This window comes from Doryrhamphus excisus, chromosome 13 (assembly GCF_030265055.1).
Source record: "Doryrhamphus excisus isolate RoL2022-K1 chromosome 13, RoL_Dexc_1.0, whole genome shotgun sequence".
Classification (NCBI taxonomy): Eukaryota; Metazoa; Chordata; class Actinopteri; order Syngnathiformes; family Syngnathidae; genus Doryrhamphus; species Doryrhamphus excisus.
In genome coordinates this window covers 14,033,485-14,049,935 of record NC_080478.1, presented here as the reverse complement: position 1 = coordinate 14,049,935, position 16,451 = coordinate 14,033,485, and the positions used below count along the sequence as shown (strand labels likewise).

Here is a 16,451-nt window from a genome sequence, read left to right as displayed (position 1 = left end):
CGGTTCGGCTTACGACAGCGACATCTAGAGGTCAATGTGGCGCACTGACAAGTGCTTTTTAACATTCAGGAATGAAGTAGGAACAGACAAATACAGTGTATTCAAAAAAAAAGATAAGGTACATGGTATAGAGTAAAGTTTATTGTAATATATTCTCTTTGAAGTTACTCCACGTCATTCATCCTCCTGAGAATGGAAGAAAAAAAAAGGAAATCACTTAGCAGCCAAATTATTAGGTACACCGCAAACTGAATTAGACTTCAATGCTCAAAACATACAGTAGGGGACATACTGAAATATCAAAGGATGCAGGGGCCACTTTGATAGTATCAAAGAGGCTAGTATCAACATTTCAGCTTTTTTCAACATTTCAACATTTTGCTCCACCCCCCAGTTTATTGGAAATTACAGTTTTACAGTAGCTACAATAGTTGTACTTTCACATAATGTTGGCTTGCCTTCGCCATCAGAAGTCTACCTAATGTGGACATTATATACAGTAAAAAAAAAAAGAAATAGGAACAAGCACATGCAGTGTGCACCGTGTAGTTACCTCAACAAATCCAGAAAAATGGACAGTCCCTTGCGTCGTGGCCTCCATTTACTCTCAGCTTCTGCAGGTCTTTTGGTTTCACCTCCATCTTGTGCTGCCACCTCTTCTTCATAACTCAGAGTGTGGGAGCCATCTGGGCTTTTGGACAGTTGGATTTTTGAGTGGATTATTGGCAGCACGTGGTTGGTTCTCTTATGGCGTTTCACAGTATGGTTGTGATGATTCCAGTCTTTTGTCCTCTCAGGCAGCAGAGGTCTGTGTGAGGGCCAGTTTGCACTTTGACCTTTCACATTGCTCGGGTTAGTCTCTTGCTTCTGGCTGGAAGACTGGAGTTCATTCAGTGAAGCGGCATAGTCACCATGCTCGGTGTCCTCCATCTGTGCAGGTAAAACAAGTGTCAGACTGCCGATTGGGTCCTGCTTCACAACCACGACGCTCTGTGATGGAGAGGACCACTGGGATTCAGAGTTTATTTTTTCCGGTGCTGCAGAATCTGACTGCATGGAGTTCCATTCGGGTTCCAGTCTTTGGTTCATCTCCACAATGTAGAATGGACCAGTTGTGACAACAGCCTTTGCATCTGTTGGGACAAGTTTGATTGATTTATGACTATTGATGCAGTTCAGTTGTGTTTTTTAGACATAACAGACCTTGAGGAAGGTGCTTGACTGACAGGCCTTTACACTTTGAACTACAGCAATTGCACACATCCACATTTCCACTCAGTTCCTCCCACCTGAAATGAATACAAATTGTATTTAAATGATAAAATCTCACCAAGAACGACACTTTGGGTATAGGGCTCTGCACCGCATGTGGCAATTTACAAAATACCTGGAGTTGACCAAGTCAAAGTTGCAGGACTTAGAGCCACTGGTTATCTCCTGGTTTGAGATGATCACAGTGCAGTGGATGTACATCTTCAAAGCGAGAAGACGGGGGCCGTGTTACATCGTTGAGTGATAAACAGTGAAAAAATTTGGAGCAAACTCACCTCTGAAATGAGATAAGTAGTGTTCAGTGCAAACTTCACCACATCTGAATACTGAGAGTCAATAAATTTTACAGCAGGATAAGATGAAGCAAGAAGGGCCGTGCACCTGCAAGGATTCATATAAGTTTACATCCACATATACTATACCATTTAATGGCTACTTACCCTTTATTCATTACAAAAGCATAGCGAGGTTTAGTGTGAGGCTCCGGAGAAGAGGAGGCAAAGCATGACTGGATGAAGAGACGTTGGTGAGGACTGATTTTAGCAGACACCTCCATATTGATTATGTCGCCCCGAGTGTAGACGCTGGATTCCATTGGTCTTGTCCACGAGGCTGTAAGATCAACATTGAGAGTGCTGCGGCATTCACACTAATAACGTATTCAGTTTTCCTATACTTACAAGTCATAGCCCGTATACTGAAACGTCTTCCGTAATCAGGGCGTACTGCAGAGGTTGGCAGGTTTGGATCTTTTAACCTAAAAAGTCAGTTACCCAAGGCTTTGCAGTGACCCCAAGGGTATTGGAACATTGTTTTGGAATATGATATACACATACCCATTTGGAATGCAGGAGACATGCACAGTAGAAGGTGTCAGCTTCTTGTTCAAGACTGGCTCTCTACGACTAAAGTGGAGAGCATTGGAGAGCACATCCAAGCCATTTCGAATCTGTCAGACAATATAGATTCAGAAAACACATTCATATCATATAAATCAGCAAAGACAATGAGAATTTGGTTAACACACTTCATGACTTGTTCCACATTGATCAAAGCTGTAAGTGAACATCATTTGGTTTGGTAGCTCGCTATTGCTGTAGCAGCCATCACCCAACTGGATCTCTTCTCTTTTGAGAGTGACATCACCCATTCTTTTGTCCACCAGCAGTATTAGTTCACTTTCATCACAATAAACTTGCACATCAGGAACCTCCATCATAGAAGACAACTCAGCAAATACGTCAAATTCCGGGGCCCTCAAGGAGCTGAAGATGGTATCAAACGGGTTAAAATTATTGCTTATTTTAAACGGAGAAGGCAGTATGTTTTGAAAAAATCCAGGCACATGCTGTGAAAATACAGCTTCAGTCGAATGAATCCAAAAGAGATGACTAACTAATACACACAAAAGTAACTTCAGAACCTCCATTGCAAAGCTCAAAATGGATCCACCACTCTAAAGATTGTGTGAAAGCCATGTGTCATTAATAAGCTGCAACAGGTGCTGCCAATCAACTCATGGCAAGCAGAAGCGTGGCGTTCAAGATGACAATTCATGAACGTTAACAATTTATACAGTATATGTGGACTTGTTCTTGTGCTTGTGTTTCATTTGGCATTAGGGATGAGGAAGTTGTTTGGCTCACCACATGAACCATATATATATATATATATATATATATATATAGCCAACATATATATATATGGCCAACATTATATAACCACACACACACACACACACACACATATATATATAGTATATATGGCGTCTGACTATATATATAATAATAGTATATATGGCATCTATGAATATATATATATATATATATAAGATAAAATATAAAAACTCAAAAACATATAACTTTCTTATATAAGATAAAACTCAAAAAGATATATATATATAAAATACAAATATAATATATATAAATGATATATATATATTATATATTTATATATTCAATACGGCGGCACGGCCATCTAGTGGTTAGCGCGCAGACCTCACAGCTAGGAGACCAGGGCTCAATTCCACCCTCGGCCATCTCTGTGTGGAGTTTGCATGTTCTCCCTGTGCATGCGTGGGTTTTCGTCGAGTACTCTGGTTTCCTCCCACATTCCAAAAACATGCTAGGTTAATTGGCGACTCCAAATTGTCCATAGGTATGAATGTGAGTGTGAATGGTTGTTTGTCTATATGTGCCCTGTGATTGGCTGGCGACCAGTCCAGGGTGTACCGAAGACAGCTGGGATAGGCTCCAGCACCCCTCGCGACCCTTGAGGAAAAAGCGGTAGAAAATGTGTATATTATGTAATTTTATAGAAAATATAAAAACTCAAAAATATATATACATATCTTTTTGAGTTTTTATATTTGATCTTTTATTTTACTCTAAACAGTGCTATACATGGAGCAGTGGAGATGCAAATTTTCCTGTCTAAAGCCACTTAAACCATAAGTTTGTCTCATTAAAACTGTTTAATGGACACATCTTGCAGGCCGGATTTGCCCCCCTCGTTCTAAAGTTTCCAACTACCAACACAGCCATGGCAATTCAGCATCCCCACCATGTTTGTGGAGTATGTTGCAACAGAATTTAAATGAATGGCTTGGAACTTCCCTGCCAAATTTTGAAAAGTGCTGCATGAAGACACTGATGACAATATGTGAACAGGATTCCCATTTATTGAAAGCTCTACATATAAAATCTTTTTTTAAAAAATAAAAATGATCTGTAAGCTTTAATCTTCTTCAGGCTCCTCCTCGCCTTCCCCTTCATCCTCAGCGGTGGCATCCTGGTACTGCTGGTACTCGGACACTAGATCATTCATGTTGCTCTCAGCTTCAGTGAACTCCATCTCATCCATACCTTCACCTGTGTACCAGTGCAGGAAGGCCTTACGACGCAGCATGGCTGTGAACTGCTCGGAGATACGCTTGAACATGTCCTGGATGGCCGTGGTGTTGCCGATGAAGGTGACTGCCATTTTCAGTCCACGGGGTGGAATATCACAAACGGCGGTCTTCACGTTGTTGGGGATCCATTCAACAAAGTAGCTGCTGTTCTTGTTCTGGACATTGAGCATCTGCTCGTCCACCTCTTTCATGGACATACGCCCACGGAACACAGTGGCCACGGTCAGGTAGCGGCCTTGACGCGGGTCACACGCCGCCATCATGTTTTTTGCGTCGAAAGCTTGCTGGGTGAGTTCAGGAACGGTTAGGGCTCTGTATTGCTGGCTCCCCCTGCTGGTTAAGGGGGCAAAGCCCGGCATGAAGAAGTGCAAACGAGGGAAAGGCACCATGTTGACTGCCAGTTTACGGAGGTCAGCGTTGAGCTGGCCGGGGAAGCGCAGACAGGTCGTGACACCACTCATGGTGGAGGACACAAGGTGGTTGAGGTCTCCGTAGGTGGGCGTGGTCAGTTTCAGTGTGCGGAAACATATGTCATAGAGAGCCTCGTTATCGATGCAGTAGGTTTCATCTGTGTTCTCAACAAGCTGGTGGATGGACAGAGTGGCGTTGTAGGGCTCTACAACTGTGTCAGATACCTGAAGAAACACAACATACTCAGCCTCTCATCTTCACACACGTGCCGTACTACAAAAATGCTCACCTTGGGTGAAGGCACCACGCTGAACGTATTCATGATACGATCGGGATACTCCTCGCGAATCTTGCTGATGAGCAGCGTTCCCATGCCCGATCCGGTTCCTCCACCTAGAGCATGAGTAAGCTGGTAGCCTTGCAGACAGTCACAGTTTTCAGATTCTTTGCGAACAACATCCAGGACCGAGTCGACCACCTCAGCTCCCTCAGTGTAATGACCCTTGGCCCAGTTGTTACCAGCACCGCTCTGACCTACACAGGAAGAAGCGATACTTATTTTAATCAAGTCTGACAAACTTTAGCACACTTTACTCACCAAACACAAAATTGTCAGGCCGAAATATCTGCCCAAAAGGCCCGGATCTCACAGAGTCCATTGTGCCTGGTTCCAAGTCCACAAGAACAGCTCGGGGCACATATTTACCTCCTTCAAGCAGAAGATTGACAACGATCCAAGTCAGAAATAGACAGGAATTGATGAACTTGATCAATAGGCATGAATGTGTCCTAAGCATGAACCTGTGGCTTCATTATAGTAAACGTTGATCCTGTCCAGCTGTAGGTCACTGTCTCCATGGTAGGTCCCAGTAGGGTCAATACCGTGCTCGTCACTGATCACTTCCCAGAACTGCAAAATTCAAAAGGAAGCTGTTACCAGAGTACTTTTTTAGGTACAGGTTAGCAGAACCCAGGAAATAACTTGAAGGCTACCGTTTAGGTCGCTAGCTCTCTAGCTTGCGAGTTAGCATGTGTCTCAAGACCCTGCAGTTGCGCAATATGTTGTAAATAAAAAGAGTATAAATGTGACTATAGTCGTGTTTTGTCATGTCTACAGGGCTCTAATAATGCTTTGTTCATTTTAATCTGAAAAAAATAATTTGTCTACCCACCAACTATGTGGTTTCTTAAGTTTTTATTATTTTATTATTTTATTATTATTTATTATTATTATTATATTTATTACTGATTGATCGATTTTCTTTATTCTTGATTTGTTTGATTGATTTATTTTTCATCTTATTTTGTGTAGAAAAAAAAAAGTAAGATATTTGAAAAGAGTGGAATGTTTTATCAGAGCTTTTCTTGTAGAAAATTGGAACCAAAGCAAAGTTTTTTTTTATTTTTTTGTTTTTAACAAATGCTTTGGGTTTTTTTTTTTTTTGAAAACCTGATGGGCCCAGTCTCACCTAGACCCGAGCTCCAGTGGCCCCCAAGCAAATTGAGTTTGAGACCCCTGGTGTATAGTGAATAAATAGAAAATAAACAAGGGAAACAAATTAATTGATAGGCACTGATGTTGAACCATGCCTTTAGACACTGGAACAAAAAATATTCCACTAAATGTTTTCTCCAAGTTGAAAACATAGAATTGTCCAAAATGACTTGATAATAAATAGGGCTGATTACATCTCAATTTTGTCCATGGGATCTTTCTTCATGCCTTAATATTTAACAGTATGTGATTAAAATCGATGTATGTTTGAGTAGTTGCAATTGCAAATACATAAATTATGAACTGACTTACCTTGGCACCAATCTGGTTTCCACACTGGCCAGCCTGGATGTGAACGATTTCCCTCATCGTGGATAGGATGGAACAATAGAAGATACTAGGGAACTTTTGAAGTCTTCTTTCTACTTGAGGTATTTGACGGTACTAGAGCTGTCTAGTACCTCGAGGCGAGTGGTGGCGCACCACAGGGCTCCTCTTCTCTGTCACAGAGTTGCACGGTCACAGTACGTCGGCACGTGTACGCTGGTGACGCCTGCACGTCAACCTTCTTACCAGCGTCTGTCAGAGGACATTCTTGCAAATTAAAGCTTTACAAAACCAATAGGTTTTTTCATACATGAAAACATAAACATTAGATCATGCTATTAGACGTGTTTTTCACGTAACATCAGTTAGATCATTATATATGATGTAATAACGTCATTACATAATACTTGTTACATATACGTACCTCATTTATATTGTTTTCGATTTTTAGATGATTAAAAAAACAATGTGAAACTATTGAATCACCTGCATTAATGTTTTTTTTTTTTTTTACTACAAGCATACTAAATGCTTTTACATACTGCTTACAGTTTATTTGGATTCCCATTAGTTGCAGCATGATGCTGCAATACATTGTACAAATAAAAGAATGAGTGAGAATCAGAAAATCTGGTTTATTACCAGATATAGTTCAAACGATACAAGGAATTTGTTCTGGAGGGCGGTGCAACACACAGAGGGGACAAGGATGCAACAACTGACAGAACAATGTTACAAATAAGACACAACATATCCCTAAATATAACAAATAAATGAGCAAATAGTCAAATAATATATTTCTGGTCAGAGAGGTGTATATGTTATTTATTGTGGTTGTATTTTGCCGTGGTATTGAAGTGCACTCAATGTTTTTATTCAAGAAAAAACAGTACAATATAAGTATCTTATGTGCATATAAGTATCTTATGTGTACAGCTTTAAATATTATGTAACAAAGACTGCAAAACAAGTCAAATATTTTTTTGTTTTATCAGTTTATATCGTCACTGTGTCAAAATTAACTGTTTTGTCCCTCCAGACTTGCCATACCTCTAAAGCACGTGCGCGTGCACGTGTCCCTCAAATAAAATAAATGCCACTCACTATAGAATACGTTATAAACTATTCACTGTTCGGTTTTAGGTGTTACTAAAGCTGATATTTTGCCCCCCAAAGTGTAGTAATTGTCATGTGAACGTGCAAAGGGGCGGGTCTTCCGTTCAGGTACGGAAGTAGGGGGTGTCTGTGGTTGAAGCGCCACAGGTGAGCGACAGTTGAAGGGAACTCGTCGCCCGCATATGCGAATTGTTGTTTAAATGTTCTCATAAATGCTAGCAGAGAGACTTGTAGTGTGAAATGACATAAGAGAAGAGGACGTCAATGATGGTGAACATGGGTATGTTTGCTTTGTTTCACTTGAAATGGCAGCGACGTGCTCGTAAACTTTAGGCGTGGTCTCCACGTACGGTGCTAGACCATGAGACATCTGGGTTGTTTACTAAGAGGCACATATATTAACTGATGTGTTGTACATCATCATGTTTTTTTATAGAATTAATTCAGTTTTCAATGAAATTATAAGGGAAGCACGCTCTCCCAAAAGCGTATGATAAAGTATAAGGTTGGTCACATAACTCTAAACAGTCAAATGTGAATGTAGTAACTAGAGCACTGCTTCTCAAAGTAGTATGAGAAGGTACTGGAATATTTGACATTTATGGTTCGTTGGTTCCAGACCCAGGCGTGATAAGTGAATTCCGGTAAAGTAGGATTATATTTTCTTAGTTAGAGCATACAAAACAATGTTCACGACCTTCCAAAGCCAGGTGGACAGGCGTGGACAGGAAGTGACGTCAGACTTGATCTGTCGCTGGATTACGACTGCAACCGTAGGCTGTTATTATTGTGATAATTATTATGCTATTACTAATGTATCTGTTTTGAGATAATTCTAACCTGCAATAAAAGCTTATTTGTCCGCTGATCAAGTCTGGTGCTTGTGTGTTTCACCGACTGACACCTAGTGGTCGGTGTACAGTACTGTATGTCCCAATTTGTAATTTAATTAATTTTGCCATTTTATGATGAAAAATGCTTCATTTAGTATTATATTTAGAAAATACATATACCGTGTGTATATATGTGTTATACATATTTTTTTCTACAAAAATCATTTTACCACAACTGCAATTTTAAGTACAGCTCTTGGATTAGATCTCTTTAGATGACACAGGTGTACCTAATGTTCTGGCTTGCAGTTTTTGTTTTTTTTTTTTACATGTAAATGTAAATAGCCACAAACAATACACTAATAATGTTATGACCCCAAACACTGTCAGTATGTCGGCATAGTTGAACAAGCAGCAGGTAAAAAGCACAACCTGACCCCTCAGTGAAGATGTAGAGTAGAACACCACACCCAAACCTTTTGTTCGCTTTGTTGAAAGAGGGGGGTGGGGGGGTGGGGGTTACATGTCATCTGTGGTAGGAAATGGAAAAAAATGTAATATTTTGCAGATTATAGATGCTCCATCATTTTATAAACATATGCTCAGAGGTGTTGCGTTTTAATGGATGTAGCCCCTTTCTGGTAGAACTGTTGAAACCATGAACCACAACATTTATTGTGTGATTAATTTATTTATCACCCCAGGCCTGGTACCACCAAAGTTTTCTTGTGACACCCTTACTTAATAGTTTCTATTGTTTCTGCAGGAGTGTGCTGCGCCAGCCTCAAAGACAACAAAACCCTGATGAAGATGGGCTTGGGGCTGGTGCTGGTGGGCCATGTCAATTTCCTCCTCGGGGCGCTGGTGCACGGTGCTGTGCTCAGGCACATTAACGTGCACACCGAGGCCCGCATCATGGTGTATGCCATCTCTAATGTCATTGCCATTGTGGCCGGACTAATGGTAAGATACCATGGCTTCATTCATGTATTAATTATGTGCTAGTTCATCTTTTAATAAGCAACTGTTATTCCTGAATGGTTAAAAGTAAATACTGTAAGTGTGCCTTCTGTTCCTCAGGGAATTATAGGTGGAATAATTGCCATTGTCCTTTCCAAAAACAAGAAAAACAGGATCCTGGTGAGCCATGTTTATCTCACATTTGAAAAGCCTTTATATCTGTTATTTGCATGCTCCTATCTGAACTTGCCTTGTGTGTAACAAAATAGAGCGGATCATACAGAACAACCTCCAACGTCATTGGGGATGGTCAATCTCTTAATTTTTTCCATTTAAAAAAGGATTTGTGTAAAATACATTATGCATATTATATTTAATAATTAATAGTCTGCCTCCTACAGTCAAGCCACTTTAAAACATGCAAAATTCTGCCTGATATTGATTACACTGTTGTGCTGTGGCTGCAGAAGTGGGTCCTGCTGGTGTTCAGCTTCGTGGCAGGGCTCTTGGCTGTCGCCTCCACCTTGGGGCTGCTGGCTTCCGTGGTCACCGCTATTATTCATAAAGGACGGATCCTGCTGACACATTGCACTCTTCTCAAGGGTGATCTTGGATCTTCCAGTATAACCTATGAATGCCCCTTTGACCCCACCCGCATCTATGTGAGTACATCAGTAGGTCTAAAAAAAAAAAATGTTGGTTGATCAATTATACATAATCTTATTTTCCCCTATCAGAGCACCACAATTATTCTGTGGGTGCCACTCATCTTGATGTCCGTGGTGGAAATGGTGTTTTCATTCCGCTGCTTCGCTGCCTGTACATCGTTCCTCTATCTTTGTCCATGCAGGCGAAGGCCCACTCTGGCAAAGAGGGTAAGCTTCTTGCTCACCGCCATCACCACAGAACTGCACTATTTACGTACCTGCCATAACCTATAATAGTGTAGTTTTTCCAAAATCTTTAGGTGCCAATGCAGGCTCTGATAAATGACTTTGCATGTTGTAACACAAATGTCACTTGACGCAATATTAATATACTAAATATGTTTCATGATTTCAGGAACAATAGTTCACAAATAATTGGGTTTTTAGTTTGTGTCACCTCAAACTTAGGTTGTCATTTTGTTAAATTGTCTAAAAGTGTGTTTATGACTTTTATCGTGTTTCAGGTCCGCATCCAGAGGGCTGTTGAAATTCCCAAATCGCCTCCATCAGAGCAGCTGACCGAACTCGACACTGAAGCCGCAGAGCAGGATGAGCTACTGGACAGCAGCGCTGTACCGGAGCAGAGCCACTGGCTATGAGCATGTTAAACCTAATGAGATAGGTTGGAAACTGGACTTTTTAAATCTAGGACTTGAGCCACCAAATGCAAAGTCTTATTTTCCTACATATGCAAAAAAAAAAAAAGACTTGTTTAAGCATTGCCATTTTATATACTGATCAGATTGTGTATTAAAATTGTTAATACAGCAGTCACATTTTCCACTTACAGAACAATGCTATATTACCTTTGTAGGTATTTTATTGGTATTAAAGGTTTGTGATTTAAATGAAATTTAAAGCATATTTATTTAGAAAGGTTCTCCTTACAAGTGAAAGTATTTGAAGTCCATGGAATTATAGCTAAAATCTGCTATTTAGAATAACTAAATAGTGCTAACATCTGAAACTACTAAAAACTACTCAAGGACACTCAAGCAGAGAAGACCACTGACACAGAAGTATTATAGAAAAGTATCTATTATACAAACATGCATGAACGCAGAGGCACGGGACAGTGGGACTGAAAGAAAATGATATATATAAAAAAAACAAAACAAAGGGGTAGCCAAAAGAATCTGATTTAAATAAATTAAATCTGTCAGATATAAAACCATACATGTGCTAAGCCATTTTAACAGTTGCCTGACATAGGAAATGCAAACAGTGAAGCATAAAAAATTTGGGTGAGGATGAGCAGTTTACAAAAAAAAAGAAGAAAAAAAAACAATACTCAAAACATTTATTCTGACTTCAGTCCATAAACAGTAATATTGGAAAGGTGTCCTAAGAAAGAAATGTTTCCTGTCCCATTTCATATCCTATACCATAGAGCCCCCCCCCAAATTCGCAAAATAAAAGAATCTTGCTTTAAGATCGTTTCTGCCCAGCATTGGCATCATTAGGTGCAGACGACCTTAAGGTGTCTTCGACTCCTCTTTCGGCCTAAAGGAGCAGTATGTGGCATGATTAACTATTGCTTGAACAACATGGATGTCAAGTGTGTTTTTCTCACTTTGATGTGTCCATTTTCTCCTCCTCTGGGGCCTTCTCTTCTTCTTTCACTTCTGTGAACCAGATTTGCAACTAAGCCATTTAAAGCAGTGACAACAAATGCTGTGCTCATACTTGAGACATTTTCCAAAGGGAACGTATTTACTGATGTGACTGTACAGGTGCACTTCAGCTCTGAAAGTGTTTTAAAATACGGATTTCATCGACTGTACATGTGGACACTCTAAGGTAACACAAGCACCAAACTGTATTTCACTCATTGTAAGCAAAACATGAATAAAATAAGTAAAATATGATAAGACGTGATGTTATTTCAAAGATGAATAATGGCTGCAGAGTTGCAAAGATTAATTGGTTATCCAATTGACAACTATTTTGGCCTGTCCAGCGCAGGCCATATCCTCTTGCTACGTGCTTCACAACTTGGCCATCAAACAAGACGCCACCCCTTCCCTCAGAGCAGATGAGTTAGTGGCTCAATTTGCAGTAGAGCGTTTGTGATGTTTGTCAGTTGATTGTTTATACTTCTCTACTTCAATTTCGGTGTCTGAGAAGTTATGTTTTTGCAAATGGCTGGGAAGCACATGGTTAGAGCTCACATACACATAATAGTTGCTTAATATTTTGCATTACGTTGGTTGTGTCTTGTCTGTTTTATGTGGACACGCTATTGCAAAAATAGGCTGCTGTTGACCAAACCACGGCAAAACACCACCAGCAAACTGAGTTGTCCTCTCTGCAAGGAACCACCTTCCTCCTCCCACATCCACACCCACGGTCAGGACACAAGCCATGTTCAAAGACATTTGGAAATCACACAATGCCTTATAAGTTGGATGTAACAGCTACTGAGCAGCATCAAAGTGTTTAGCAGAAAGTAAGAAAACAGCAGTTGCAGCAGCGTTTAACGTGAGAAGAGGTGAGTGACCAGTGAGAGTTTGAACTGAAGCATCAAATGAGACAAAACACAAGCCAGCTGAATGAGTGAGATGAGAACGAAAACAAAAAAATGAATAAATACCTTTTGTTTCCTCCTCACCTTTCTTCTCCTTTTCTTCAGCCTCTTTCTCTCCCTCAGTCTTAGCTCGCTTGGCCTTCTTGAAGTTGGCTGTGTTTCGGCGGCCTCCTTCACCTTCGTCCTCGGAGTCGGAGAACTCCTCCTCACAAGCTATCCTCTTGTCATGAGCACGAACTGAATATGAACAAGGCGGTGCTTTTTAAAAAAAATCTTGACATATCTAACAAATGATAAATAGCTGAATGGATTCATGTTCAGTTTTGGTTATGTCAATCAAGACTGAAAGGTTCTTACTGGAGATGCGTTTGTTGGCGTCCTCCTCCTCCTCATCTCCACTGTCCTCCTGTACGGCATCTTCTGGAATGGCCTGCATCTGTACCCCTGGAGCATGGGGCAGCATGCGCAGGTTCTCAAACAAACGCTGCCTAAAAAGTACAACACGCATCACAAGTTCAACATTTTGTACAACCTCGCTCTCACTGTAGTTTTTCATATATAAAAAAAAAAAGAGAAACATGAAATAAAAATGTTACACAACAAACAAAAATAGCTATTTTTACTAAGAAAGGATGCAAACATACTTAATCTTCTCCAGGTAGTCATTGGTGTTCTGGTTGGTCATATTGGATGGGCTGATGTGCAGCTTGAAGTCTGGTCCAAAGTACTCGAAGTAGTCATTGTATGGGAGTTCTAAATGGATGCAAAACCACACAAAATACTTATCAGCATATGCATTTTATGTATGAGGCAGTAAAAAATACTTTTGTTCATGATTTTTAATACTTCTAATTACTGTTTTATAAAGTATTCATGTATTTTGTGTACAGTGTGAGTGACTTAGGAGTTAATTTAGGTACACTCGACCGGCATCAGTCTCGAATGTAACTTGTTTGTAACCTGAGAACCACCTATACACCTAATAAACTTAACTGGTGATCAGTGGCTCTGTGCTTGACATTTAAAATCATACATAACAAGAAAACAACACCTAAACAAAAGATTCACCATTAGGGATGGATGTATCGAGTGCGACGGCAGTCTCGTACGTCCAGCAGCGTGCTACATTTCGGATAGTGTAGCCGCCTCCTCCCAGCATCAGCAGGGGCAGGTTGAAGCTTTTCATGTACTCCACACACTTGGCATGGCCTGAGCAAACATCACAGGGCTGTTAGATAAAACTGATCATTAAAGCCTCGCATAAGATAAATGTTTCAGGTACCTTTAATAGTGAGGTTGAAGCAGCCCAGTCTATCCCCCGACAGAGAGTCCGCTCCACACTGCAGAACCACCGCACTGGGCTGATACATCTCCATCACCTTAGCCATGATCTGCATGTGACAATACCCCTTGCTCAAAAAGGCTTCTTTCAATCAAATATCTGTTTTAAATTTACTCACAGGCTTGAATATGGCTTCATAAGACTCATCATCAATTCCGTCTCGCAGTGGGTAATTCACAGCATAATATTTGCCCTTCCCAGCCCCAATGTCCTGCAGAAAGGGGGTGAAAGGGTCACTACACGGCAATTTAGACACTAGTGAATTGTACTTGTCCGGCACATACTCTCAGGTCTCCAGTGCCAGGGAAGTACTCTCCATACTTGTGGAAAGACACAGTCATGACACGGTCCGTGGTGTAGAATGCTTCCTCCACACCATCTCCATGATGGATGTCAATGTCTATGTATAGTACTCTCTGGTGGTACCTGATGAAATACAGCAGGTTTTACTTCAGATGGACATACGGTATGAAGCTATTAACTTACATGTGTGGTTGGCAAACACACTTAAATGGGGGGACTAAATGTGCAGCAAAAATCATATTGAGACAGTCATAAACAGGTTTTCTATGCTCTGACTACACAAATATTGTGTTTATTAATACTGAATCCTACTTTGTGTAAATTTGCTTATTGTGAATTAACCGTGATAAACGAGGGATTGCTGTAAGTATGTAAACCTGTGTGCTCACTTCAGTAATTCCAGTATGGCCAGCACAATGTCATTGACGTAGCAAAATCCGGAGGCCTCAGACTTTTTGGCGTGATGCAGGCCCCCTGCCCAGTTGATTGCTATGTCCGTCTGCTGTTTGTTCAGCTTCACGGCTCCGGCTGAAGCAGAGGCAGAAGATGAAAATTTGCAACCTGGTTCCACCAAGGTTAATAACTGTTGCCGTCCAGTGGGGCATTACATCTTACCGACAGAGCCTCCCCCTGAGAGCTGGCAGAACTCAAATAAACCGTCAAACACCGGACAATCTTCTCCTACATTGACTGAAAAAAGGCAACGAATGAGCAATCACTCAGAAACTTGATATATCTACATAGAATGTGCGACTCAACTTACAGCGCTGCATTTGTTTGCTGTACTCTGACATGTTGTCTGGACGGATGGAGCGCAGAAATTTGATGTAGTCATCACTGTGGTACTTGGTCATCTCCTCACCACTGGCTTTGTGTGGACGCTGCAATGTAAGAATACGATTAGCTCTCAACCCTTGCAAGTCCAAAAAAATTGCAACATAGTTACCGCAAACAACATACATATATCTCCATCTTTCTGTAGAGGCCATAGTTGAGCAACAAGTTGTGAGTCATGCGAATGCGGTGGGGCTTCATGGGATGACCCTGGCCATAGTAATAATTTCCAACATCGCCTGAAATGAGAACAGTCAAAATAATCTCGATTAAAACATCATCGTAAAGTAGACACGGCAAACAATCACATTCCCGTGCACAGCAGTGACGCGTGTCGACGAAAATGAGGAAATCCACGCAACTCGCTTCTGTAGTTTCACATTTAAAAATACTTCATAAGAACGAATCTCGTCGATTATGGAACAATATTCCGTATAATAGTGCTGAAGAGAGAATCAAATTTGTGCAAGTAGCCTTTCATTTAGATTAGAAATGTGGTTCACTGCTTGCTAGCTCGAGGTGCAATGATGTGCGATTTTAATGCTAGCTACAGGTTAATTGTGTTGACAATGACCCATATCGTCGTTGTTAGCGCGCAAGCAGTAAAGTTCATTGGTAGAAAAGATAAAATATACTCGACAGACGCCTATGATGCATACAGTGCCATTATATTTATAAAGGCTACATTACTACCACTAGGGTAAGTGTTGTGTTGTGCATCCAGGCACAATAGTAGCAGCTGTAGCTTTAAGCTAGCTACGCTAGCTAGCGTGCGTGATTAGCGACTGGAGAAATTAATGAAACCTTTGTTGGCGACATACGGCGGATTTGGTAAATTGCTGCAACTATTGCTCAAAATACACGCACACCATGGAACTCACCGTCATAGTAGTAGCAAACTTTTTTCTTTGTTCCTTGACTAAGCGCCATTTTAGTCCTTTTTGGTTGGTTTTCACTGCTCACCCGCGGGAGACTACAGTGACGAGAGGCGGACCGCAATTTTGTATGGCGTTCAAATGGACTGGCTGCAACCCTGACAGCCTCCACCAGGGGGCAGCGATTTCAGTTGCCACTTTCTTCTTCGTCGCTGATTTTTGCACAAAGGAAATCACCCAGGAAAATGTGCAATGTCTGCAACAGTGTAATATATATTAAACATAAACCCCAAACATACACTATTAAAATAAAAGAACAATACTTTTTGCAAGAGAGTTTTTTTAAAAACACAATTTACAGTATAGACTGTAAATGTTAGACTGATGTTTGCTCTAATGTGGTGTAATGGTGACAGAATATTTTGCACTAAAATAAATGAACAATTTGTATGCCATGTATTTGTATTACTTGAAATAGTCAAATAGTACAGTAAAAATTAGTTTTAAAATAAACAAACAAAAAAAAACAGTCAGGGTG

The 16,451-nt window shown here is 40.6% G+C and overlaps 4 protein-coding genes across 5 annotated transcripts; 1 reads left to right on the top strand and 3 right to left on the bottom strand.

Annotated features, from left to right (window-relative positions):
* Nucleotides 1-121: 121 nt before the first annotated feature.
* On the bottom strand, nucleotides 122-2,748 carry zpcx (zona pellucida protein C). Its single transcript, XM_058091133.1, has 9 exons — nucleotides 2,300-2,748; nucleotides 2,109-2,221; nucleotides 1,953-2,029; nucleotides 1,713-1,884; nucleotides 1,548-1,653; nucleotides 1,388-1,473; nucleotides 1,204-1,289; nucleotides 554-1,133; nucleotides 122-186 (listed from the first exon to the last, which is right to left on the bottom strand). The coding sequence occupies exons 1-9, from the start codon at nucleotides 2,699-2,701 to the stop codon at nucleotides 165-167; spliced, it is 1,644 nt and encodes a 547-aa protein (XP_057947116.1). The 5' UTR covers nucleotides 2,702-2,748; the 3' UTR covers nucleotides 122-164.
* A 1,203-nt stretch (nucleotides 2,749-3,951) lies between these two features.
* On the bottom strand, nucleotides 3,952-6,558 carry LOC131140173 (tubulin beta-4B chain-like). Its single transcript, XM_058090354.1, has 5 exons — nucleotides 6,402-6,558; nucleotides 5,396-5,504; nucleotides 5,193-5,303; nucleotides 4,884-5,128; nucleotides 3,952-4,818 (listed from the first exon to the last, which is right to left on the bottom strand). Exons 1-5 carry the CDS (start codon nucleotides 6,456-6,458, stop codon nucleotides 4,009-4,011), a joined length of 1,332 nt encoding a protein of 443 aa, XP_057946337.1. The 5' UTR covers nucleotides 6,459-6,558; the 3' UTR covers nucleotides 3,952-4,008.
* A 1,057-nt stretch (nucleotides 6,559-7,615) lies between these two features.
* Nucleotides 7,616-11,914, top strand: tmem54a (transmembrane protein 54a). Its single transcript, XM_058090355.1, has 6 exons — nucleotides 7,616-7,812; nucleotides 9,132-9,328; nucleotides 9,446-9,505; nucleotides 9,793-9,987; nucleotides 10,063-10,200; nucleotides 10,497-11,914. Exons 1-6 carry the CDS (start codon nucleotides 7,797-7,799, stop codon nucleotides 10,629-10,631), a joined length of 741 nt encoding a protein of 246 aa, XP_057946338.1. The 5' UTR covers nucleotides 7,616-7,796; the 3' UTR covers nucleotides 10,632-11,914.
* LOC131140172 (histone deacetylase 1) lies at nucleotides 11,053-16,086 on the bottom strand. Of its 2 annotated transcripts, none has more exons than XM_058090352.1 (14): nucleotides 15,920-16,086; nucleotides 15,165-15,277; nucleotides 14,968-15,085; nucleotides 14,820-14,894; nucleotides 14,594-14,732; nucleotides 14,186-14,327; nucleotides 14,020-14,112; nucleotides 13,842-13,950; nucleotides 13,628-13,768; nucleotides 13,204-13,312; nucleotides 12,917-13,047; nucleotides 12,626-12,796; nucleotides 11,606-11,657; nucleotides 11,053-11,535 (listed from the first exon to the last, which is right to left on the bottom strand). In XM_058090352.1, the coding sequence occupies exons 1-14, from the start codon at nucleotides 15,966-15,968 to the stop codon at nucleotides 11,508-11,510; spliced, it is 1,470 nt and encodes a 489-aa protein (XP_057946335.1). In that variant the 5' UTR covers nucleotides 15,969-16,086; the 3' UTR covers nucleotides 11,053-11,507. The 2 variants fall into 2 exon arrangements, with proteins under 2 accessions (XP_057946335.1, XP_057946336.1); XM_058090353.1 differs by having other exon boundaries at nucleotides 12,644-12,796.
* Between the last annotated feature and the right edge of the window lie 365 nt (nucleotides 16,087-16,451).

Coding starts and splice junctions, on each gene's coding strand:
- tmem54a (XM_058090355.1), top strand. Junction 9,988..10,062: donor TTGACCCCACCCGCATCTAT/GTGAGTACATCA, acceptor TTCCCCTATCAG/AGCACCACAATTATTCTGTG. Junction 10,201..10,496: donor GGCCCACTCTGGCAAAGAGG/GTAAGCTTCTTG, acceptor ATCGTGTTTCAG/GTCCGCATCCAGAGGGCTGT.
- zpcx (XM_058091133.1), bottom strand. CDS start 2,701: ATGGAGGTTCTGAAGTTACTTTTGTGTGTATTAGTTAGTCATCTCTTT. Junction 2,030..2,108: donor GTCTCCTGCATTCCAAATGG/GTATGTGTATAT, acceptor CTGACTTTTTAG/GTTAAAAGATCCAAACCTGC. Junction 187..553: donor ATTTTTCTGGATTTGTTGAG/GTAACTACACGG, acceptor TTCCATTCTCAG/GAGGATGAATGACGTGGAGT.
- LOC131140173 (XM_058090354.1), bottom strand. CDS start 6,458: ATGAGGGAAATCGTTCACATCCAGGCTGGCCAGTGTGGAAACCAGATT. Junction 5,505..6,401: donor GAAACCAGATTGGTGCCAAG/GTAAGTCAGTTC, acceptor TGAATTTTGCAG/TTCTGGGAAGTGATCAGTGA. Junction 5,304..5,395: donor TTACTATAATGAAGCCACAG/GTTCATGCTTAG, acceptor TTCTGCTTGAAG/GAGGTAAATATGTGCCCCGA.
- LOC131140172 (XM_058090352.1), bottom strand. CDS start 15,968: ATGGCGCTTAGTCAAGGAACAAAGAAAAAAGTTTGCTACTACTATGAC. Junction 13,313..13,627: donor CGATACATCCATCCCTAATG/GTGAATCTTTTG, acceptor GCATCCATTTAG/AACTCCCATACAATGACTAC. Junction 13,048..13,203: donor GACTACCTGGAGAAGATTAA/GTATGTTTGCAT, acceptor TGTACTTTTTAG/GCAGCGTTTGTTTGAGAACC.